The sequence below is a fragment of the Zalophus californianus genome, chromosome 2 (genome assembly GCF_009762305.2).
Source record: "Zalophus californianus isolate mZalCal1 chromosome 2, mZalCal1.pri.v2, whole genome shotgun sequence".
Taxonomy (NCBI): domain Eukaryota; kingdom Metazoa; phylum Chordata; class Mammalia; order Carnivora; family Otariidae; genus Zalophus; species Zalophus californianus.
In genome coordinates, this window is record NC_045596.1 from 13747380 (window position 1) to 13773303 (window position 25924).

The window sequence follows — 25924 nt, forward strand, 5'->3', positions numbered from 1 at the left end:
TATTGATTTTTAAAAATGTGTGTATTCATTTAAAAAATTATCTCTGAATTTCAGTATAGTAACATGAACATTATAAAAAAATGACATCAGGTCTGAATGGGATTGAGAATCACTTCTGTAGATGATCATATACACACTAAAGTTTGGTAAGACTGTGATCTAACCCCAAGTTTTACTTATTTAAATATGGTCTTATTAGGTCTAGGGGCCAAAATATTTTCCAGTGGGATATTTTTTTTTTAAGATTTTTTTTTTTTAATTCATTTGAGAGACAGAAAGAGAGAGAGCAGGAGCAGGGGAAGGGGCAGAGAGAGAAGCAGACTCCCTGCTGAGCAGGGAGCCCGCCACGGGATTTGATCCCAGGACTCCTAGGATCATGACCTGAGCAGAAGGCAGACACTTAACCAACCGAGCCATCCAGGCGCCCCGCCAGTGGGATATCTTACACTTTCAAGTTCTTAATGGAAGCCTGGGAAAACCCCAGATTCCCTTATCAGGCTTTGTCGGACCACAGCTACTAAGTAAGGAAGATACTATAAGTTGACCTGTCTTGGAAAGAGTTCTCTGCAGCTGAGATTTCCTAGCACTATGATTAGTAGGTCCTTTCACACTATCAGAGCAGAAGGGAATTAAGCACTGCATCAAATATGGGGTGTGTGGGGGGAAGATTTATTAGACCACTAATATGATCTTGGCATTGTGCTATGCTCTTAGCACACGTTCTTACTTCCTCTAAGGTACTTACTATCATTGTCATTTTACAGACTAGGAAATTGAAGATAAGGGAGGCTAAGCACCCGATTTTATACAGCTAGTAATGGATCTGGGTCTATCTGACTTTGAAGGCTATTCTTCCCAGAGCACAATGCTGGTAATCTGAAATTCTTAAAAGCCATCATTGATTTGTTCTTTCTGTAGATTATAAAAATGTAAGCTTCTTATAGTACCCCTCTTCCCATTACTAACTGTAATAAAGCAAAATATAAGAAGCAAGAAATTACCTCTAATCCTACACTTAGAGAAAACTACCGTTAATATTTTAGAGAAGCTTCTTTTAGATGTCCTCTCTGTACACATCTAGATGCATTTGTGTACATAAATGCATTTTTAAAACATAAATGGAATACTGTACATCATGTTTTTTAATCCTATTCACTCAATATAAAATAGACATCTTTTTCCTTTTTTGTCAATAAAGATATACATTCCCATTTTAAACTAGTATCCCGTTATATACAAAATAACATATTTATCCTATCCCTTATTGAAAAAAAAATTTTTTTTATATTCTAAGCAAAATGTTTCATATATGTTTGCTATGTGTATTTTCTTTCTTTTGGTGGGGGGAGGGGCAGGGAGAAAGAGAGAGAGACTCTTAAGCAGGCTCCATACTCAGCGCGAAGCCCAACATGGGGCTTGATCAGGGCCTGAGCTGAAACCAAGAGTCAGACCCTCAACCGACTGAACCACTCAGGCACCTGAGAATATTCATTTCTGTTCTAAAGGACAGGAAAAACAAAAAGGACATACGAAACTCATGTGTTAAGTGTAATGGGAAAGCAAATAGCTTATGAGATAGAACTGTTTAGATGTGTTAAAATATATAGAAAGGATGGAACAAACAAGAGGGTTACTAACTGAAAATAATGGAAAGGCCAAGTTGTAAGTTAAGATACCACCTTCGAGCCAATAGATACATTATCCCCCCAAATGCTGTTCATTGTTGACACCCATCCTGGCCCCATGGATGTTCTGCTCCAGAAAAACTCATAGAAGGCATGGCTCACAGCAGACCTCTAACCAGGCATACTTGCCCTGCACATTTCTGATAGAAGCACGTTTCGGCTCTAGGCACCCCTCTATCTGCTGAGCCCCCTTTCCAATTTCAGCTGTGGTCCTCATAACCACACTATCAGAAGTGAAGGTCGATGCAGCAGACAGGACATAAACACTGCATAACGCGTAACACAGGATTCAGGTACTATGGTCCTCCCAGCTCCCTGGCACCTTATCCTAAATGTCTTAACCGTCACTGCCCAACTGACTCCTATTGAAAAGTGATTCACTAAACTATGTGATTTTGAGCATCTTAATTTGGGCTGTGGCATTTCCTGTCCATGACATACGGGATAGCCTGTCTGATAGTGTATTTGGAGGTTACCACTGCATCGAGATAACTTCCTGCATGACATCACATGTGGATCGTTGCACACGTGTGCAAGTATTTCCATAGGAATAAATCCTAATAAACCAGTTTCAATAAGTCAGCACATTTTAAATGTTGATGCTATATTTTGTTATACCATTCCCTCGAAGTTATTCCAATTTACATTCTCATTAATAGGGCACAGAAATGCATGTTTTCCCCTACCTTTGCCCAAACTAGCAGCTATTGATCTTCAAATAGGTGAAGAGTGTCTCCCCCTACACACCATTTGTGTGAATATTAGTAGGGCTGTTGGAACACCTTTCCAGAAACTGATTAGTTGTAGGAATTAAACCTTTTTTTCCATTGTTTTCACCGGGCTTTCTTCCTTGTGTTGAAATAACTTTCTAGGCCCAAGACAGAGTGTTCAGAATGCCACATCAGCAACCTGAAACTTAAGATAACTTTTGTGTCCTTGTAAATGCTTTGCCTGACCAGAAACACAGTATATCCAGTCAGCCAATCCTCAAATGCCAAGCCAGTTCTGGGCTCTGTACTTATTTCCTCTTCTTTCTCACTCCAAACAAGGCTGACTATGTGGCCCCAGCTAATCAGAAATTTTCTATTTTTCTCTTCCTTGTTCTTTTTTTTTTTTTTAAAGATTTATTTATTTATTTGAGAGAGAGTGCATGCATGGGGAAGGGGCAGAGGAGAGAATCTTTATTTATTTATTTATTTATTTATTTATTTATTTATTTATTTATTTTATTTATTTATTTTTTTGAGAGAGAGAAAATCAGGCAGACTGCACTGAGCGTGGAGTCCCACTCCGGGCTTGATCCCTGAGATCATGACCTAAGCAGAAACCAAGAGTCAGTTGCTTAACTGACTGTGTCACCCAGGTGCCCCACCCCCCACTTGTTCTTTATTCTTTATTCTTATAAAAGCTTCTTGCCTTCTACCCCTTTTGTAGTCTCTGAACAAAGAGACTGTCTACTTCATGAAGTATTGAAGTTTTGGATTATCTAAATTGTCTTTAATAATTTTTTAACACTTATTATAAGATCTTTCCTTGTAGGGGCTTTTAGCACTGGGCCTGTGATATGTATATTGCAAACATTTCACCTAGTTCGTGATTTACTTCGGCTTTCTTATGCTTGGAAAAGGAGATTTCCAAGGTAAAGCAAGCAAACTTAGCTAAAAGAGTCTCTTTTTAAAATAGGGTTGGGAGGGGGTGCCTGGGTGGCTCAGTCTTTTAAGCATACTTTTTTTTTTTTTAAGATTTTATTTATTTATTTGACAGAGAGAGGGAGAGAGAGGGTGCACATAAGCAGGGGGAGCAGCAGGTAGAGGGAGAGGGAGAAGCAGGCTCCCCGCTGAGTAGGGGGATCATGATCTGAGCCAAAGGCAGATGCTTAACCGACTGAGCCAACCAGGCGCCCCAAATCTTACTCTTGATTTCAGCTCAGGTCATGATCTCAGGGTTGTGAGACTGAGTCCCCAGTTGGGCTCCATGCTGAGCTTGGAACCTGCTTAAGATCCTCTCTCCCTCTCCCTCTGCCCCTCCTCCCTGCTAAAGCGTGCACTCTCTAAAAAAAAATCTATCTATCTATCTATCTATCTATCTATCTATCTATCTATCTATCTATCTATCTATCTATCTATCTATCATCTATCTATATAGGGTTGGGAAGCTATAGGGTAGGAGGAATTTATGCATGTCCTCAACTTAGAAACTGAACTTTTCAGCTAGCTGCAAGCCCTCAGCCTGGACTTACCTTCTTCCTCACCAAGACACCTGAATCATCTGCACTCTTCACTTTCAAAGAATCAATGTGTTTAGCAAATTTCAATCCCTCATTTTCAGATTAACCCAACCAATCCCAGTTACCCTAATTCCAATCCCTCCTTTGCACAGAGGACCTGAATGAGAACTACACTCATAGCCTTTTGCCTATATAACTCTGCTCTCTCTTTGTCTTCCTTGGAACACGATTCAGGTTTCTATCTGAATCTGTGTCTCCCAAATTGCAATTCTTATTGCCCAGATAACCGTCTGTTTGCTTAAATTTTCAGTGGATTCTTTTCTTGGTTGACATGCTCTATAAATATTTTCAATTTTTATGTAGGCAAATCTATCGATCTTTTCTATTATATTTTCTGGTTTTTACATCATGCTTAGAAAAGCTTTTCCCATCTATTAGTTTCTCCTAGCACTTCTGGGGTTTCTTTCTTTTTTTTTTTTTTTAATGGTTACAAATTTGATCTAGCTGGGAGTTATGTTGATATATGGAGTGAGGTTGGAATACAGACCTGTTTTTCCAGATGGCTAGGCAGTTGTCTCCACAGGTATTGAATAATTCATCTTTACCACACTGATAATCCAAGTGCTGCCTTAGGTGATCTCTTTAGTAGAAATTTCCTAATCTTTTAGTCTTTGCTTAGAGTCTTCTTTCCTTATCAGTTAAGTAGCAGGGGTAACTTGATTGTCATTACTACTAATCTACTACTACTCATCTAAAACCCAGACCACATTCTTCAGTGTTTATTTCACTTAATCTCTTTAAATAGAAGGTGATTTTCCCTACTCCTCCTTACTCCTCCTGTTAAAAAGAAAACCACAGGCCCCAAAATGGCGTTACTTAGGTCAAGTCACCAAACCAGGGCTTAAGGTCTAATGTTAATCGTGGTTTCAAGCTCCCCCACAAATGTTGTCTTAACTGGTCAGTCAGGAATTTTCTGTTAAGAACCAATAAGGTAATCTGCATGAAGACACACCCTGCCATTCCCTCCCCCCCCCAAGGGAAAGTGACCTTGCCTGGAAGAATCTTTTCTTTCTTTTGCTGATAACTTCCTTGCCTCACCCTCCTTCCTATAAAAACCTTCCATTTTGTACTACAACTCCAGGATTCTGCCCAACTCATGAATTGCTTAATAAAGCCAATCAGACCTTCAAATTACTCAGTTGAATTTTTTTCTTTTTTTAACACTATTCATCTTTCAGACTAGTTTGTAAGCCTGTAAAATATGTGCACCTATATCATATTTTTAAAAGCTAAAGTTCTCAAAGATCCCCTCCTTTTTGAGGGAGGAATGCAAGAAATGAACACAGAGCTTAAATTGGCACTATGCCTATATTGTAATCCTCACACACATTAACTAGTACCAGGGTTTCACTAAAGGTAGTGTAGAGGCTGCTTTCAGGCAGCAAGCTCGAGCAATGGACATCTGAGTAAGGTAAATGGGCCCACAGTGACCACCAAGCTGAGTGCCAACAGGCTCATTCAGTGACCCACCTTGAAATTGCCATAGTCCCTAACTGACTAATTACAACCAGGCACAGTTACCAAAAAAAGGAAAAGTCCGTATGTTCCCATACCTCCTCACTCTGCCCTATATAACTGTAGCCCCTTACCATCGCCTTGTGGCAGACAGCCTATTCTTTTCTGTCCTGCTCACTGCCTCCTTGTAGTGTATTCAATAAGCTTTTATCTATTTTATTCTGCCTTGGGGGAATTCTTTCAAAGGCCTCCCCATCAGATCGGAAGTCCCACAGGTAGCCTGGGATCAGGTCTTATATCTCATCTCCACAGGAAGAAAATAAAGACAAAACCCCTTGTCAGAAAAATGACAACACTTGCATTGATATTACAGTATCTCAACATAACACCACGGGACATGACACTTTGGAATAAAATGATTTGTGGCAATATTATAGACGGATCATATTATTGGAGGGGTGTAGAGTGCAAGGGCCAAGAAATAATTCTTGAGACGTTGTATGGTGCAACCTAGTAAGTTTATTTAAGTAAGTAGCATGGGGTCAGGACTCCTGGGCAAAAGAGCTACACTTATGCTGTATGAAGCTGGTGGTCTTATGCTTAGTGTTCAAGGGAGAGAGGACGTGCAGGGAGTATTAGATCTTAAATGTCTTCTTGAAATTTCTACTTGTAAACCAACTTTTGAAAGATTTCTCTGGTGCTTAACATTCAGTTCAATAGTAACTGTTGGTGAGATATACAGGCAGTCATGAGATCCTTTAAGAATGTAGCAATCAGCAAGTATTTGATCCTTATCAGAATTACACAGGCTATAGGTCAGCCTTCTGGGCTAAAGGTGAACATTTTTCTGCTTCTATTTCTCATCAATATTAATATTAATATGAATACCATGAGCTCCACATGGTTCTGGAAACAGCTTGCAGGAAATGAGTCTAGGAACTCTAGCATTGGTAGTCATTTTTTTCCCCATCTTCCTACCTTAAAATTGCGTTACTGGTAACAAAGGTGTGAAACACAGAGATAGAAGAGTTGGGTACTGGAGCTAAGAGCAGTTCGTGGCAGAAGTAGTCTTTTTTTTTTTTTTTTTTTTTTGAGAGAGAGAGATCACGAGCAGAGGGGAAGGACAGAGGGAGAAGCAGGCTCCCCACTGAGCAGGGAGCCCGATGCGGGACTCAATCCCAGGACCCTGAGATCATGACCAGAGCCAAAGGCAGACGCATAACCGACTGAGCCACCCAGGGGCCCAGGAAGTAGTCTTTTCAATACCTGAAACAGTTAACAACCAATTTGCAAAGTACGTCTAACTTTGCCTTAGGGAAAACAGGTAGGAAGTGAATCCAGCATCGATACCATTGCCTTTCTGGTCTTTTTTCTGGAGTTCAGAGATAATTAAACAATAGAACTCTCCAACACTCAAAAAAGGAATGGAACTGGGTGCCTGGGTGGCTCAGTTGGTTAAGCAACTGCCTTCAGCTCAGGTCATGATCCTGGAGTCCTGGGATCGAGTCCCGCATCAGGCTCCCTGCTGAGCAGGGAGTCTGCTTCTCCCTCTGACCCTCCCCCCTCTCATGTACTCTCTCTATCTCATTCTTTCTCTCAAATAAATAAATAAAATATTAAAAAAAAAAAAAAGGAATGGAACTGATGCTTTTCAATTCTCTTGATTACATAGCAGTACGGTGCTCAGTACTCAATGGACATGCAAATGTTTTTAACTGAGTTAAGTATTGGTAATATGGCTGACCTATCTATGGTTGAATATTTCAATGTAGCCATTTCTCAATTTCCTATTTGGAACTGATCACTTTGCCTCTGCAGTACCAACCCAAGTATTGTCCAGAGTATGTACATGGATTTAGAACTTTTTTTTTTTTTTAAAGTAAGCTCAACGCCCAGTGTGGGGCTTGAACTCAGGACCCTGAGATCAAGAGTTGCCATGCCCTATCGACTGAGCCAGCCAGGCACCCCTGGGGTTAAAACTTCTTAAATTCTGGTTAACATAGAAATTATCATGAACTTGGTAAAAATGAGCATTTCAGACTCCCCATATCAGAAATTTTGATTTAGGAGGTATGAGTAAGGTATTTAAACAACCACTTCAGTGATGCTGTTGTGGATGGTACCAGGCCCCACTTTGAAAACTGCTTTAATTGCTCTAACAAACCTCCGTTCCCTCTAGGTCTTGCTTTATAATGTCCTTCTTGTCCTCTCTCCTATTTCAATCCTGTCAGCTGTCGAGTTTCAGCTCCGGTCACACTTCAGAGGCAGCTCTGACCTGACTATCCTGTCAGAGATGCTCTCTCTGAGCTCCCTGGCAATCAGTACACAAGGGACATCTCCAAACTTTGACCAAGCAATCCGTCCGCAGGAACCTTTTGAGCATGCATTCCCAATAACGTACTTCTTAGCCTAGGAATCAGGATTGTAGTGTACTCATATTTTACATACACTATGAAATATACACAGAAGTTAACAGATGAACTAAAGAAAACAGGGGCGCCCGGGTGACTCAGGCGGTTAAGTGTCTGCCTTTGGCTCAGGGTCCTGGGATCGAGTCCTGCATCGGGCTCCCTGCTCAGGGGGGAGACTGCTTCTCCCTCTGCCTGACATTTCCCCTGCTTGTGCTCTCTCTGACAAATAAATAAAATCTTTAAAAAAAAACACAAGTGTATACATGTGAAAAATCATAAAGTACACTTAAGATTAGTGTACTTTTTATATTTTACTGTAGGTATGTTATCCCTTACTTAACAAAAAAAGACAGATAGACAAATTGACCTGGCATGGTTTACTCAAGAGATTTGATGAAAGAGAAAACATATATCACCACACATAATCATTTGCAATTAAATAAAATTTTATTTGATTATATAATAATAATATAAATCCTCAATCATAACTCAGAAAAAAGCCCTAAAGCATTATATGGGAATATATTATGGAGCTGTCACTGGATTTAACTATATCTTGATAGCAAAAACAGTATGGAAGATGAAAAACAGTTATGAAATTTCAAAATATTATTTTTAAAACAGGTAATTCCTTATGCTTTTGAATCAACAGAGGCTAAAATTTAAATCAAAGTGCTGTGGACAGTACTGCAATAGACTATGTATCATTTCTGTAAATAAGAAAATTTTGAGATTTGCCTAAGCAAGGGACAAAGTTCCTTTTCCAAAAACGTTATAATAATATATATATACATATATATATATTTTTTTCCCTGAAAAAGCCTTCTGCAGTGCACGGCTTACTGGAGCATCTATTGCAATTGTGGAGTATGAACCTGAAGAAGCAATCTAATCGCTGACACGACCACAATTTTACTATATTTTTAATGTCAAACTTCTGAAGTCTGACTACTAAAATTGTAATAACTAATGAAATAAAATAAAACTGAAATAAAATTTGAGATTTATATTTGTGACACAGTGACACTCCAGAATGTGTCCATCATCCAAAATCCAAAAATGTATATTTGGTGTACTTCTAATTGCTTCATTTTAACATTAACCTAGTATCCCATGTACTCATCCTTTTGATTTTCCCCAATATTCCAACATCTGTCTCACTCCTTTCTGCATCTTCCATGTACTCACTTTGTTCCCAGTTTCCCCCATCCTACTTACTTGACATGGTAGCCATTCCTGCACTTTCCTTCATTGCATTCCTTAGTGAGGTCTTGTTTTCAGGATCCCAAGCCATCTTATTTAGACTTACTCCTTTGTTTTGGTGAAGCACATTCTCCAGGAGCCTCCTAAGAAAGGGTACATGGTAAGATAAAATTTTGAGACTATGCAAGTCTAAACTTTATTTTAGCCCCATACTTGATTGGATTGTTGGGGTACAGAATTCTACATTGGAAATAATTTTTCCTCTTATATTTGAACGCTTTGCTTTCATCGTCTTCCTTCAACCAGTGTTGCTACCTAGAAATTTAAATACCAGGGGTGCCTGGGTAGCTCACTTGGTTAAGCAGCTGCCTTCAGCTCAGGTCATGATCCTAGAGTTCAGGGATTGGGCCCTGCATGGGGCTCCCTGCTCAGCGAGGGGGGAGTCTGCTTCTCCCTCTGCCTTTCCCCCTGCTTGTGCTCTCTCTCTCTTTCTCAAATAAATAAATAAAAAATCTAAATACCATTGTGAAAATATTTTTTTAAAGATTATTTATTTATTTAAGAAAGAGAGAGAGAGCAGGGGGAGAGGCAGAGGAAGAGGGAGAGAGAGAATCCTTAAGCAGACTCCCCACCGAGGGCAGAGCCCAATGTGGGGCTTGATCCCAGGACCCTGAGATCATGACCTGAACCAAAATCCAGAGTTGGTTGCTCAACCGACTGAGCCACACAGGTGCCCCATGAAAATATTTTATGTAACTCTTGTTCCATCCCCTTTGGAAACTTTTAGGACCTTCTTTAATCCTGTCATCCTGAAATATCATGTTATGCTTTTCTGTGTTTTAATTCATTGTGCTGGGCACTCAGTGGATCCTTTTAATTTATGTGACTCATGTCCTATATTTTGGGGAAATGTTCTTTAATTTTGTTATCTCTTCACCTCCTTTCTCTGTTCTCATTTTGGAGCTCTTACTAATCAGATGTTGCATCCCATTCTGATCTAATTTTTTTTTCTGTTATTTCCCATCTCATTCTACTTATTGAAATTCCTTCAACTTATCTTCTAACACAACTACTGAATGTTTAATTTGAGCTCCATTTTTCATTTTTTCTAGCATCCTGTTACTTCATGAATGCAATGTATTCTCCTGTTTCTGAGAGTATTTTATGTGCCTTGCATTATTTCCAGGTTTTTGTTCGTTTTGGTTCTTTTGTTTTGGTCTTCATGTTTCATTGTTGAAGTTATCCTCAAATGTCTATTGATCCTTGGCTATCACTGTGTCATGATTATAAGAGACTGGAAGACATGTACGAGTGGGCAGGGCTTGTGGACTATGGGTTTCATTGCAACAAATAATCAAGTGGCAAGTTGTTTTTATAATTGTTCATCTCTCTGCGTGGGGTGGGCAGGGCTGGGTATAAACTCAGGTGCCAGATTCTGTAGCTGGGTGACGGGGACTGAAGGCTCATGTTTAGAATACTGACATTCTCTCCACCTCCTGTTTTCAGTATAACACCTCACTGCCCAACCACTAGTCTCCCCCAAGTCCCAGTTCTAATCTGTTCAGTTTGATTTGTCCAGAGGATAAGCCTCCCATCTTTGGCTAGAAAGAGGGATAAGTAACCTGCTTCAAATCCTTGAGTCTTCGGGGGGTTCTGGAAATGTTCCACATGTGTGGATCTTTTCTGCAATGCAGAATGGTTGCCAAAAATACCAAGTATTTTTTTTTTTAAGTAATACTTAATCTTTTCCTTCATGGTAAAGCAAAGTGAGAAATTAACTGCTTAGGGGCGCCTGGGTGGCTCAGTCGTTAAGCGTCTGCCTTCGGCTCAGGTCATGATCCCAGTGTCCTGGGATGGAGCCCCGCATCGGGCTCCCTGCTCTGCTGGAGGCCTGCTTCTCCCTCTCCCACTCCCCCTGCTGTGTTCCCTCTCTCTCGCTGTGTCTCTGTCAAATAAATAAATAAAATCTTAAAAAAAAATTAACTGCTTAAAACACTGCTTAAGATTTAGCAGTTAATCCAAACAGAACACAGACAACAACAAACCTAAACTACCTATTATTGCGACAGCATTTTAAAGATGTGTGTCTGTAAATGTTTTATTGGTTATGTGATTATTTCAGCCAAATAAAATGTGTCTCCTATAAAACTCTCATACTAGCAATTGGGCTTCCCTTCCACCTCACACCTCTAATCTTGGGTCAACTGAGGGTTAGCCTCCTTCTCCCCCACCCCCATCAAGTAGTTGGAGGTAAGTAGGCAACACATAATGGGAAGAACCAGACTGCACTGCAGGAAACTCCATGACTACAACGCAGTCGATGCTACTAACACATTTATAGGGCTGCCAGATAAAAAAAAAATGGATTAAATGTGACTTTCAGATAAATAATAATTTTTTTTCTGGTGTAATATTTCATTGTTTATCAGAAATTCAAATTTATTTGGGTATCCTGTATTTTTATTTGCTAAACCAGTAACCCAACACTTGTAAAAAAACAATGTGTAGAAAAGTGACCAACATAAACAAGCAGGGTTTATAGAGGGAAAATGGGATCTGGACCAAAACACTCAGGTCACTATGTTACCACCAGGCAGGTAGCTAGGGGCTGACACGATATAGCCCACTTTGTGATAAATTCCTGTGGAACACATTGGTTGTGGCCAACGTTAATGCTTTCAATTAATATAGAATTTTAGTTCTCTAGGTGTTGGCCCCTTGTGTCACCAGAGCTCTGACACTGGTGCAGAATCAAGTCTTTCTGGTTGTCCAGGATGCAATCGTAAAGCCAATCTAGGGTCTTTCATGAAAACTGGCCATACCCTTGGACTGCTCCAAATGTTTGGGTGCCTCCTAAAGGAAGTTGTCCCTTCCAGACTATTGTCTAATGAACAAATTGAAAAACATCAGTTGATACATTGGAGTGTCAGGTCCCACACTTGACACCAGGGATGGTGTCAAGGATAAATAAGCATAACTTTGGCAGTTAACCTAAATGTAATTTTCCCTGAGGTAACAATGAGCTCCTGAATTTACAAGCTGCAACACTGATTCTGACAATTTCATCTGGTTTCTGCTGAAATCTAATTTGATACCACACCAACTTGGTTTCTGTGTATACTAGGAACTTAGTTTTAGTCTTGTCAGGCTGACCAGGATCCTGAGTCTCCTAGATGATTACAGATCATGTTCTACTCCAGGGAACAGGGCATCAATTCCCAAATGATCCCAGGAATTTTCACATTATGTGTCAGGGTCATCTGTCTTCCCAAATAAATTGCCCAAACTCCAGTCAACTTGTTTTATGATCCAACCCTAAATTGTCACTAGCATTTTAAACCGACTCCACGCTGTTTGGAAGCAACAACTCTGGGACCCTCTGCTTGCTATATTATTTTTAAAATCAGGCATTCCTTTCCCACATCTCACTGAGAGGAGCTGGCCATAGTTCTCACAGCCAACAGGAGTTGGGTAGCCAGCAAGTGTCAGCTCATTGTGTTACCTTCATCCTTACCATTTTCTTGGTCTCACGTCCAAAACTGTTATATAATCCCACTGATACCACCAATTGAAAGGAAGAACGTAGAGGACTGTATACAGTGATCGGACTCAAACGTGTAACTGTTAACTAAACTTTGTTTAAAATTGGCAAAGATATGCGAGAGATTTTCTTTTTGGTAACAGCAAGTCGACACAGGAGAAATACCTGGTGGTTGGTGTCAGCTAATACAGCTCCCTCAATTTCCCTCAGTCCAGTGGACATTGCTCACTGGTGGGCTCATATACCAGGAGCTTGCACAGACTTGTATCATGGAGTCTGACAAGTCACCCAAACTTTCTGGGCTTTTCTATGTACCCCAGTCATATGAGCAGAACACTCCTGGCCCTGATCTTTATGTGCCATTGCCTCGTGAACTTACCAAATACAACTTAAATCTGTGTATAAAAGACAAAGCTCTTTATCTATTCCCTTAGGTGACTACCCCTTTTGGGGTTTCATTGTTGGAGTGTGCCCTCCATGTAACTTTCCACTACACTTGGATGGCCACACATTTACAAATATCTAAGGGTCTGTATAAGAATTAGGCTAATTTAATGTGACCTTAGAGAGCAAAAACAGCATCAATGGCCAAAAGCTTTGGTGTAGTTTACATTGGTTCAATATGTATTATTGTGTTTATTATTTTAAAAAAGATTTTGAGAGAGAGACAGAGCAAAGCAGGGGGAAGTGCAGAGGGAGAGGGACAAGCAGACTCCCCACTGAGCCAGGGAGCCAGATGTAGGGCTCAGGCTTGATCCCAGGACTCTGAGATCATGACCTGAGCCAAAGTCAGATGCTTAACCCGACTTAGCCACTCAGGCGCCCTGGTTCAATATATTTTAAAACTGATTTCTTATGTATATATCTTATTTAATTTTGCACTCCCAGGGTCTGGATTATAGTAGGCACTCCATACTATTACTAGATGAATAACTAAATTTCTAATAAGAGACATTTAAAAATAATGGGCTGCTCCAAAAGGCATTAAATTCTCTAATACGGAAGCCAAAAGTAGAAAATAATTTATTAGAGTCAGAAGAGAGAATTTATGTATCAGTAAGAAAATAACCCAAGTGATTTCTAAATTCCCTAACAGCTTTAATAATCTACTCTAATAACAGAACATTATTTTCATCATAGAGAAATTTTTTTAAATGGATACTTGTGATAGGAGCCCCAGCAGGATAATCCCTGAAAGGCGACTTAAATCTGTCCCTCATCAGACATGTATCAATTTTTTCCTTCTCTTAGGAAAGCTGATGGGTTTAAAAGACATGATTATGGTCTTCTGTGCTCAAAGTATCTGGACCGCTTCAACAAAAAAAGGCTGCCTATCTGCATTGAGAGAGAATAGTACCTTTGTAACATTAATGTCTCTTGGTTTAGAAGTCCTGTTTCCTTAGATAAAGATTTCTATGAAAACAGAGTAAATTTGTCATTTCTCCTAATCGCTTGTAAGGAGAGTGTTAAAGTGGTAAATCCACCCCTAACCCCACGTCCATGGCACACAAAAAGAAGTAAAGGCTTAAAGCTTTTCCACGTATCTCTCATTTTGTGTAACCCGTAATTACCTAACATATACAAACAAACGGGTTCAAATCCGGGTCTTGACTGAATATCTGACATTTTCTTTTACAAGTATGTTACATTGTCTAGAGCTCCCAAGTCACCTCCTATCAGAGACACTATATTGTATGTATGTATGTATCTATCATCTATCTGATCAGTTGACTCTATTCAGCATTTAGTGAATGTTGAATATGCCTTAAGCAAAGCAGGATCTACTTCATTTGTTGAGAACAAATGACCATACTCTTCAGCACGTACAAAGCTGTTGGTTTATTCAGCTGCAGAGCTGGGGAAAGGCTTCCTTTTGGAGTGAATAGCAAAAATGCTTCAGGAGCAAGGCCCTTTTATATACACACACAGAAAAAGGAACATATTATGGTTACATAAACATCAATATATTTTAATTTTCAGACCTCCCTACCTCTTCCCACCTTCCCCTTAAAAAAAAAAGGAAACAGGTTCTTATAACATTTTAAAAACCCAATTTCACAAAACATCTCTACATAGGAACAGTTTCTGATACATTCAATTACACTAACAGTATGATATGGTTTCAGTTCAGTAATTTTCCATTCACAAATATCTTTCCTACCTACTACAGGTCCCTTCTTTTTTCCTTAAGATATGACAACTAAGACTCAGCAGAAATTCTCATTGGATTATAAACGTTCTCCTCTCTCCTTAAAGTTGCTATACATGTATAGAATTTGTGATTCCATTAATGCTTCCATTTTTTTGATGCCACATCATATACAGCACTTAATTATGGAGAATAGGAAAAAAGTAAAAGTAAAATGAAAGGATACAGGATTTTCAATCTATTTTCTGATTCCTTTTAGATGGCCAGTCAACCAGGATCACACACACAGGTTTCACTCTATTGTAGGTGTGTGAAAAGATTTATTGGTCCCATGAATCTTCTTTTATGTATGATTTCTATGTTTTGACTCATTTAAATAAATGCAGCAAGATTCATTTATAAGGGTACATACTCTTCCTTGTTGAGCTAGAAGAAAATCTAAAGCTAATCTATGTAGAAAAACAATGATGCTAAAAACTCCAACTTCTGATTGTATTAGGCTGAGATTTTCTGTAGTGCTAAGTTCTTTAAAGTTAGAAGAGTTCCTGAAAAGTTTGCAATGGATGTAAACAGTGCATAAAGTACTGCTGAGAACATTATGCAGATGAAATATTTTAATTCATTTGCAGTTAATATTGAAAGCATAAGTGCTCTTAATCCTTTCCCATTGGTCTTTTAAAATGTGATCTGCTCTTGACCAAAGTCTGAATGCCAAGATGCAGGAAATCTATTCCCCACAGAACAGGTGTCTGTTTAATCCCTGGTTACAATTTTTAGGCCAATGTAGCTACAGAGAGCCTGGTGGGAACTTAATGTATAAAGGTTTATACTGTAACTGCAGGTACTATAATAGGCCTGAAGCAGTGCAGCCTAGGTTTGAAACTTCACTCCCTCTCCTCCAAAACAGGAACCCTAAAGGGTGCCATATATAGGCCTATCTGTATAAAAGCTGGGAGATAAATTCATAGCCCCACCATTTTCTTTTGTCTAAGGAATTCCAATTAATGCAACTATCTCATAGAAATTAATGTTAGGAAAGAGTATGCTCAGAGAGGTGTTATTGGGAAAAGCTAAGTTCCCTCTTCTCCACTGGCTATTTTGAAGGTTAGGTAACAAAAGGGGTAGGGACCTACTACTTCTTCCTTCTCGTTCACAATGAGATGTCTGGTTAAGAGTCCATTCAGAAAGGCAGAATAAATTGGGTGGGGGTGGGGAGAACTGAGTGTGGACAACAGTCAACTTAACTTTTATAATATGGTCCCTTTTGTCTAATTTTCTACTGAAGTTTTCATTTTATCCACAGGGTCTGTCAAAGGGCATGATCACCATGCATTTTTTGTAGCTGAGTTATGGTACCACTGTACTTGGTAGTACTTAAGGGCTTGTTAGGACAGGGTATGGTTTGGTTGAGAAGGCACTTGCTTCTCAACTGTGGTGTGACTTTGTACTTCCTTCTCAATTAGCAATATGAGAGATAGCAGAACAAATGGTGGGTCTTTAGAGTGATGCGGTTAGGAGTTTGTTAACTGCCTTCTGGAAGTCAGTGTACGAGTAAGTCGTGTTGATGGGTTCAGTGCAGGTTGTTTCCTTAACTGTTTTAGTTAACCAGCCACAGCAACAACCAGAAACACATGAATTAGGGATCTGTTTTAGGTATTCGGGTATGGGAGTGGCTCTACTCAATGTCCGGCTTAACTGTTTGGTGGCAAACTGCAGTGCTCCATTTAGAGTGGCATGATCTCTAGAAAGCCGACTGGCATTTGTAAGGGGCCTTTGAAAAGGTGGCACTCCACAAGAAGCCAGAGGAGGCCATTCGGGAATTGGTTCCAGTTTGGGTACACAGTGGGAACAATGGGAGAGTCTTAGACCTATCTCCCGGAGTATATGAACTGGTGTGCTTGGATCCAAGAGTTTAGCGTGATATAACCAGGAATTAGGATTTAAAGGTTTCCAAGTTGTAGAGTATTTTAAAAGGCACTTAACCTGCCAGGCAAGACTCTCAAGAGGTGTGAGGTTGGGAACCACACGGTTTTCTTCTTCAGAGGAATCCCACTCTTGCCCAGAACTCTCATTTAGGTAGTCAGCATTTTCTTCTTCCTCACTTTCTGATTCTGATAAGGGGTCAGGAGAGGGATTTCTGGGACCCATTGGATTAGAAGAAGAAACCAGAAAAAGGTAACAATCTAAGCCAGCAAAATACTGACTAAAACTAGCAAACAGAAACAAAAGATGAAAAATCCTTCAACAAGATTAATTTGTCAGTCCATTACACACACACACACAGTATGCCTCTGGCTCATATCACTGTGCAGTTCTTCAAGATTATGTTGCATATTCTTCACTTACAAAGAAGACATCTCAGTTCTCAGGACCAGTTCAGTGTGTAAAAGTGTTAAGTCACTTACCAGTGGTACAGGTCAGAGTCTCTCCTTCAAATCCTGGCTACCCAAGAAGAGAAGGGGTCCTCATCTAGGCAAGCTGATTTTCTTAGCCTGTTCTCAACTGGTCGTGATACTGTGAAGAGACACTTTGTGTATTCTGTTTTGTTGGCAGGGATGTTATATCTACTTGGTAACAAAAGAAACAATGGTTGCCTTTCTTGTCCGCTGTTGGTGCAAATTTTGTTCAGGGAGATGGTGGGATGAGTTGCCAGGGACATCTGGTGTACATGGATCTGACGTTTTCCATAGGTGGTGCAAATGCCCTTGATAACTGGTGACTTAGTTGTTGAACTATCTGGAAAGGTAGCTTTAACCTGTGAATGAGAAGACTAGAGAAATGATATTAAAGCCTGAAAGCAATGCATAACATTATTGTCACTCTAACTTTATATAGTATCTAAGAACACAGATGCTGAACACGAACACTTACTGGGCTTTGCCATCTCTAGCTCATAGTCTTAGGCAGATTTTTCTATTGGGAATGACTCCTGGGAAGGAGAGCCTGGGGTCATTCTAATCATTTATTGGTACATATTTTTTAGTACACTGTTCTAGCCCAGAAAATTATTTCTGCAAGAGCAGTTCCCTTATGCCCCAAACTCAATAGAGAGCTGTAAAAGGTACTTTTTTCTCTTAAGATGTGCTTATTGGGATTAGTTTTAGGGGACCTGTCCTGGTTATAGAGCTGCGTACAACTCTTGTTGGGACCCAAAGGTTGTGGTCATATAACCATACTCTACAGAAATGAGAGAAGATGGCAGGTGTAAATTTTTTTTTCTTCCAGGTGTAATTCTTAATATAGTAGAAATTATAATGAATGTAAACACTTTAAACTCACAGTTAAAAGACAGACACTCTGATTGGATTAAAAAAACAAAACAAAACAAGATTCAATAATATGCAACTAACAGAAGATACTTCAAAGCAAAAACACACAGAAAGGCAAAAAAAATAAAAGAATGAAAAAAGATGTATCAGGCAACTGTGGACCAAAATAAAGCTGAGATAGCAATCTTAATACCCAACAAAAAAGATTTCAAGTCAAAACATATAAGGGACAAAGATGGACAATAGTATCAGTAAAAGGAACAGAATAAAATTATATAGTACTCATCATAAATGTTTATGGTCCTGAAAGCACATCCTCAAAATTTCTCAAGTAACAATGGACAGAACTATATAAGCAGGAGATATAAGAAACCTGAAACAGTCAAAATATTAATACACTTTTGGTATTATATCAGTAGTCAGAACTCTATACCAAACTGAATAGATATTTGAAAGTGCACATATACACACATGAAAATAGATCATGTATTAGGTTATAAAGTATAACTAGTTCTAAAGGGTCTATTTCGTTCAGACTAAATTCTCTGACCAAAATGCAATGAAGGTAAATATTAAAAGATACTTAAAAGTAATCCTATGTTGGGAAGCTAAATAACTCATGGGTTAAAATGGAAATTATAAAGGATGTTAAATACTAAAACCGAATAATATAAACCATACAAGCAAAATTTGTGGGACATGGGAAACCCATACCTGAAAGAAAATTATAGCTTTGAATACACTGACGAGGAAATGAGGAATTTTAAATATCTACAAGTTAAGCATTCAATTCAAAATAATGGAAAAGAGCAAGAGCAAAATAAGCAGGAAGGAAATAAAGGCAGAAATGAAATAGCATATGAGAATAGAAAAGACTGATAAAACTAAAAGATGGTTTTTTGAAAAATGAATAAGAAAAGTGAACTAGTCAAACTTGAGAGACTTAAAAACACAAAAAGAGATTAAAAATAAAAAAACAGAGGACGTCTGGGTGGCTAAGTTGGTTAAGCGTCTGCCTTTGGCTTAGGTCATGATCCCAGGGTTCTGGGATCAAGTCCCGCATTGGGCTCCTTGCTCGGTGGGGAGCCTGCTTCTCCCTCTGCCTGCCACTCTCCCGTGCTTGTGGTCTCCCTCTGACAAATAAGTAAATAAATAAATCTTAAAAAAAAACCCAAATATATACTAAATGTGAAAATCTAGATGAAATGGCTGAATTCTGGAAGAAAATACTAAAACTCACATAGGAAGTAGATAACTTGAATAGAACAAACCAGTAAGTGGTAAAGAAAATGAAAAGGTACCAACCTCCTTTTAAAAGCACCAGGCCTATACAGTTTTATAAGTGAGTTCCACTAAAATTCCAAGGAAATTAACACCTACTTAAGTTGTTTCAGAAAAAAGAAAAAAGCATATAAACTCCTTTTATAAGGATAATAAAATATTAATTCCAAACCTAAAGATGAACCAAATAAAAAAAGTACAGGCTCATTTCACTTGCAAAAATTCCAAATATTACCTAACAAAATCTAACAGATTAAAAAAAGAATATGCTATCATGTACAGCTTATCCCAGGGAAAGGAAGAATACCTCAACTTCAAAAAATTTATAAATATATGTCACCATGGTAAGAAAATAAAGCCAAAAAAAAAAACCACCATTATTTTATCAACTGTGTATATTTAACCTTTCTTAGTTCCTTCAAAAACAAAATACTCTTACCAATCTAGGAAGAAAAGCTACCCTCTTAACTTGGTAAAGGTTATCATCAAAAACTTTCAGCAAATATAACCTAAGTGAGAAATTTTAGATATATTCCCTCTAAAAATAAAATCAGATAAGGATAACCATGATGCCTGATAGTCTGTTCAGTACCAAAAGTCCTAATTAATGTTACAAAAATAAGAATAAAATAAAAAAAGAATAAATGACAGGTGTCAGAACTGGAAGAAAAGAGATATGGTCATCTAATAAAAAAAAAAACTAACATGTAAACAATTAGAGCTAATAAAAGAGCTCAATGAAGTTCCTGGATTTAAGATTAATCTATGGATATTCATTATTATTTAGTATATACCACTATTCTAGGAATTGCAAATGTTAACTCATTTAAAATTCTCCTAACAGGGACGCCTGGGTGGCTCAGTTGGTTAAGCGACTGCCTTCGGCTCAGGTCATGATCCTGGAGTCCCGGGATCGAGTTCCACATCGGGCTCCCTGCTGAGCGGGGAGTCTGCTTCTCCCTCTGACCCTCTTCCCTCTCGTGCTCTCTATCTCTCATTCTCTCTCTCTCAAATAAATAAATAAAATCTTTAAAAAAAAAATAAAATTCTCCTAACAACCCTACAAAACAGGTACTTTTTTAAGTACCTCATTTTAAACATGAGGTTTAAGCTACCCGCCCAAGGCCATACCTCTACTAAGTGACAGGATGTGGATTTGAACTGCGGAACCTTTAACTTCTACACAAGCATACTAACTAAAAAAATGTATTACATATATACCCTTCACCACAGTGAGGAAAAAAAAAACAACCCCAAACTTCTCAAGGATCTAGGAACTACTTAATAATATATAAGACCTCTATGAAAAATGTAAAATTCTAATAAAGGACATAAAGATGATTTAAAAATCTTGGATGGAACAAATGAAGATTATAAAAAGTTTCTCCAAATTGATTTATACAATCCCAATATGAAAAGAATAAAATTGCACATGCAGCCAAACCAATGATTTAAACAGAAGACTGAAGGGGGTTCTTGGCCTACAAGTATTAACACATACTACAAAAGTCACAGAAATTAAAATAGGGTAGAGTTAGTGTATTGGAACAAATAGTCCAAACAGAACAAAACTCAGAAATACAGCCATATAAAGTTTTTGAATGTAGTACAAAATAAAGTTTGCAAATAAATCAAGGGGGAATGAAACTATTTAGTATATAATATTGGTAAAGCTGGCTCATTACATGAAGAAATACCAAACTGTATATATACCCATATAATGCTACATACAAAGGAGGACTCAGATGAAAGACCTCAGTGACTATGGTAAACTACGAAGTTAAAGGAACATAATACATGAATATAGAGTACTATTGTGACGTGGGGGCAGCGAGACTTTTATTTTTATTATTATTTTAAGATTTTACTTATTTTAGAGATAGAGATGGAGAGAGAGAAAGAGAAAGCATGAGTGTTGGGGGGCAGGAGGAGTAGAGGGCGAGGGACAAGTAGACTCCACAGAGCCCCATGTGTGGCTTGATCTTATCACCTGGAGATCATGACCTGAGCTGAAATCAAGAGTAGGCGGCCCAACTGACTGTGCCACCCAGACACCCCCAGGAGACTTTTAAATGAAAAAACCATAAAGCACAAAACCAAAAAATGATGAATTCAATCATATCAAAATTATTTCTGGATTGAACTAAAGATATCAAGAACTAAGTTAACTACAAATCCACAACAAAAAGATAGCAACCTCAATAAAGAAAGGGCAAAGGACAAAAATATTCCATTTACAGAAGAGAAAATCAACCGGCCATTAGCCATATGATGAGTAAAGAGTTATCACATTATTCTATTTGGTAAAAATTAGAAAGCTGGAGACAATCCTAAGTGTTAGTGAGGAGACAAAGGAACAAGACCTGTAGGGACGAGTACTGCTGGTGATGCTATAGTCTGGGGAAGAGAAATCTGGCTGTACCATTTAGCCAAACTATTTGCACATCTCATGATCCAGTAATTCTACTCTTGTGTGTATATATATATAGTAAAGAAGTTCTCCATAAGACCAACATGTACTCTGAAGCTTCATCTTTGATGGTAAGGAATTAGAAGTATTATAGGTTTCTCTCACTGGAGGAGTGGATAAGCAAAATGTGGTGATAGCACACGAGACGTATACATTGCAATATGGATGTACTAAAGGCAGAATTCTAAATGAAAAAAGCAAAAACCAAAAGATCAACATCCCATTTATGCCATTCTGTAGGAGTGACTTTCAAAATGTTAGTTAACATCTCTAGTTTCAAATACACACTGAGTTGTGCTAATAACATCATATGGTATGGCTTCAGGTCAATATTCCTCTAAAGAACATTTCTCTGGCTTCTACACATTCTTTTTACTTAACTCTGTTCCCCAAAATGTCTGGCACATATTATGGCTTAGTATGTCTTTTGAAAGAAAATGAGACAATGACAAAGGTCTGCTGTAAGTAACTATACAAGCATGTTCTATTTTTATTCCATGGAGATAAAAATTCCCAATTATATTCAGGTGATTGGGTGATATGTTGCACAAAGACAAATGAAAAAACTTTTAAAACAGGATCAATATTGCTAAATTTTTTACTAGATTCCATCTGCAAGATTATTATTGGGCTATTCTTGTTATTGTGTTACTCACAGCATTCTTTAAAAGGCCCACTCTACTTTTTTAGCAGAAATAAGACAAAATCTCTTTGGGGGCACATGTTAATTCTAGAGTGAACCCATCACTGTTACTCCTTTTTATTCCATGTGTATAATTTTCCCACATCAAAACTGAATTAAACACAGCTATTCCATTTATTCCTATGTATAATTTACCTTTAAAGAATGATTTTACCATAATTTCAGAACTACATAGCCTTACCTTACAAAATCTTCAGTTTTGTTATATCTTCAACTAAACTAAGTTTTACCAAGGACAGGAAGAAATTTATTCCCAGGTATCACTTGTTCTTTTTTCCCACAAAACTAAAAGCAAAACTCAAGAAACAGGTAAGCTTTAAGGCAGTGAGACTAGAATGTTTAAGTTTAATATAGCATCTTTTTTTTTTTTTTTACCAGCTTTGAGGTATGATTGACAAGTTGTATAGATTTAACATGTAAATGTGATGTTTTGATACATGTATATATTGTGAAATGATTACTGCAAACAAGCTATTAATACATCCATTACCCCAGAGTTACCATTTTGTGTGTGGTGAGAACACTTGAGATCTACTCTCAGCAAATTTCAGGTATACATACATTATTACTAACTATAGTCACCAGGCTGTACATTAGGTCTCCAGAATTTATAACTCCAAGTTTGTACTTTGTCCAACATCTCCCAATTTCCTCCATCCTCCAAGCCACTGATAACTTCCATGCTACTCTGTTACTAGGAGTTTGACTTTTTTAGATTCCACCTATAAGTAGGATTAAACGATATTTGCCTTTGTGTCTGACTTATTTCACTTAGCAGAATATCCTCTAGGCTGACCCATTTTGTAGCAAATAGCAGGATTTCCTTCCTTTTTAAGACTGAAGAGTATTCCATTACATATAAATCACATCTTTATACATTCGTCCATTGATGGGCACTTAATGTTGTTTCCATATCTTGGCTACTGTGACTAATGTTGCAATAAACACAGGAATGCAGATATATCTTTTGAGATAGTGATTTCATTTCCTTTGGATATATATACCTAGAAATAGGATTGCTGGATCACATTGGTATTTCTCTTTTTAATTTTTTGGGGAAACTCCAGACTGTTTTCTATATAATGGCTGTATCAATTTACATTCCCACCAACATGTATAAGGGTTCTCTTTTCTCCACATTCTCACTAACACTTCTTATCTTCTGATTTTTTTCTAATAGTCATTCTAACAGGTGTGAGGTGATATCTCATTGAGGTTTTGTTTTGCATTTCTCTGGTGATTAGTGATGTTGAGCACTTCTTCATATACTTGCTGGCTGTATGTCTTCCGTGGAAAAATGTCTATTCAGGTCTTTTGCTCATTTTTTAATTGGGTTTTTGCTTTTTTGCTATTGAATTATAGGAATTTCTTATATATTTTGGATACTAACCCCTTAAGGGAAATATAGTTTGCAAATATTTTCTCCCATTCCAAACGTTGCCTTTTCATTTTGTAATCCATCTTTTCATGTTCAAAAAATACTAAACAAAAACATGTTATTAAATCCTAAAAAAAGCTAATCAAAATAGTTAGGCTGCCCTCTGGTGGCCAGATGCCTCATCCTTCAGTAACGGACAAAATGATACAAAGTCATCTCTCATTTGTGGAGAAATCACCAAATAAAATACAGTAAAGGAAATAATATTGTTAGAAACTTCACATTCAGAGGAACAAAGGTAGCAGGGACCCAGGGCATAAAAAGAGCTGAGCAATTAAAGGCCACAAAATAAGAAAAATGTCTTCAAATGTTAGTTTGTTCTAATTTTTAGTTTGCCAATTTTACATGAAAAACAAATGGCATATACAGTGGTTCTCAAAATAAGAATCATTTCACACTATTCAATAATGTAGTCACTGGCCCCATGTATCTATGGAGCACTCAAAATGTGGCTAGTGTAAAATAACACCGAATTTCAAAGACTTAGTAGGGAAAAAAGAGAATGTAAATCATTTTATCAATAATTTGTTGATTATATGTTGAAATAATAATATTTGGATATTTGGTTAATAAATTAATGCCATTTCTAGCTTTCTTTCTCCACAGCTTTCCAGGCATTCTACATTTTAGCTATAGTGAGATGTTAGCAGTATATCCCATAAATTCTTGGGCCTCTATGCTTTTGCTCCAGCTGATTAACCTAAAATACGCATCCTTTTTTGCCTTTTCAGAATTAGACCTCCTGATAATTTTGAAATTATAGGCAACCCAAATGCTACCATATTCATTACTTTAACTAACATTTGAATACTTATGTTGTATGTATAATATGAAGCAAGAGAATGGATGAATAAATTATCAAATATTCATAGAACAGAATACTATAGAAACCCGTCTGTGCCTCAGTTTCCTCATCTTAAAAGAAGCTAGAAGTTACCTTATCGGGGCTGTTTGTAAGGACTGAATGAAGTAAAGTGCTTACAACAGTGTCTAGCAAATAACGGTCCATAAGGTGTGAGTTATTATTATGAAAGTATCCATATGAATAAACCTCAAAAACAATACTAATTGAAAACAAGTTGCAAAGGATTATTTTGTTTGCAAATGATTTATATTTTAGAACATGAAAACAATACAGTATATTTATTCAGAGACTTACTCATATGTCATCATTAATACATAAAACAGTTGGGTTCAGAAAAGCCGTTAAGGCTGGAGAGAGAAGGTAATTCAAAAGGAAAAAGGTAAACAGGCGGCTTTGTAATCTTCTATTTCTTTAGCTGGCTATGGGTACAGAGATGTTCGTTTTTGTCTGATATTTTGCCTTTTTTTTTTATGTTTAAAGACCTAGTTCCTGCTCGAAGGCACTCCAAATTACTTTATCTTTACCACTACCCTAAACACCATCCCCTGTGTTCTCCCTTGTTGAATACATTGTCGTTATGCACCTCTGTAAACCAGGCCTCGAAAGCTGGTGCCTCTAGAGTAAGCTAGGTCTAAATTAAATCATGGCTCTCTTCGCAGCTCTTCCCAGACTGCCTCCCTCTTGCAGACCCCTCCACCAGCCGAGGTCCTAAGGTTTAAAATGACGGAGGCCCGCTTCCATCAGGACACCTCGGAACGCCCCCCTCAGCAGATCCGGACGTCCGCTTTCTCAGTGGAAGCCGGGCCGCTGCCCAGCCTCCAGCACACCCTCTTGCCCTTCTCGACGGATCTCCAAACGAACCCTTACGCCCGGGATCCCCTGCTCCCCTTTAGCCGGAGCAGGAATTGTTCCCCTCAGGAGATTCCCTGTTCTCACCCATGGAGGATCCTTTCTTCTTTCTCGCCCCACGCCCAGCTGCACGACCCAGGTAGGCCTAGCACCACCAGCTCCGCCCCGACAGTAGCACCACCGCTCGGCGAGCAGCCGACGCCCCCTCCCCTTACAAACGCGACTTCCCAGGGAAAACCGCGGCGCAGTTCCTAAGCGCATGCGCCCAAACTGCCGTAATTCAGGGAGGTGGATCCATCTCTTCCAGCTCTCGCGGCA

At 38.3% G+C, this 25924-nt stretch overlaps 1 protein-coding gene across 1 annotated transcript; it reads right to left on the reverse strand.

Annotated features, from left to right (window-relative positions):
• Positions 1–13865: 13865 nt before the first annotated feature.
• On the reverse strand, positions 13866–25839 carry DCAF16 (DDB1 and CUL4 associated factor 16). Its single transcript, XM_027598012.2, has 2 exons — positions 25694–25839; positions 13866–17501 (listed from the first exon to the last, which is right to left on the reverse strand). Exon 2 carries the CDS (start codon positions 16877–16879, stop codon positions 16229–16231), a length of 651 nt encoding a protein of 216 aa, XP_027453813.1. The 5' UTR covers positions 16880–17501; positions 25694–25839; the 3' UTR covers positions 13866–16228.
• Positions 25840–25924: the final 85 nt, after the last annotated feature.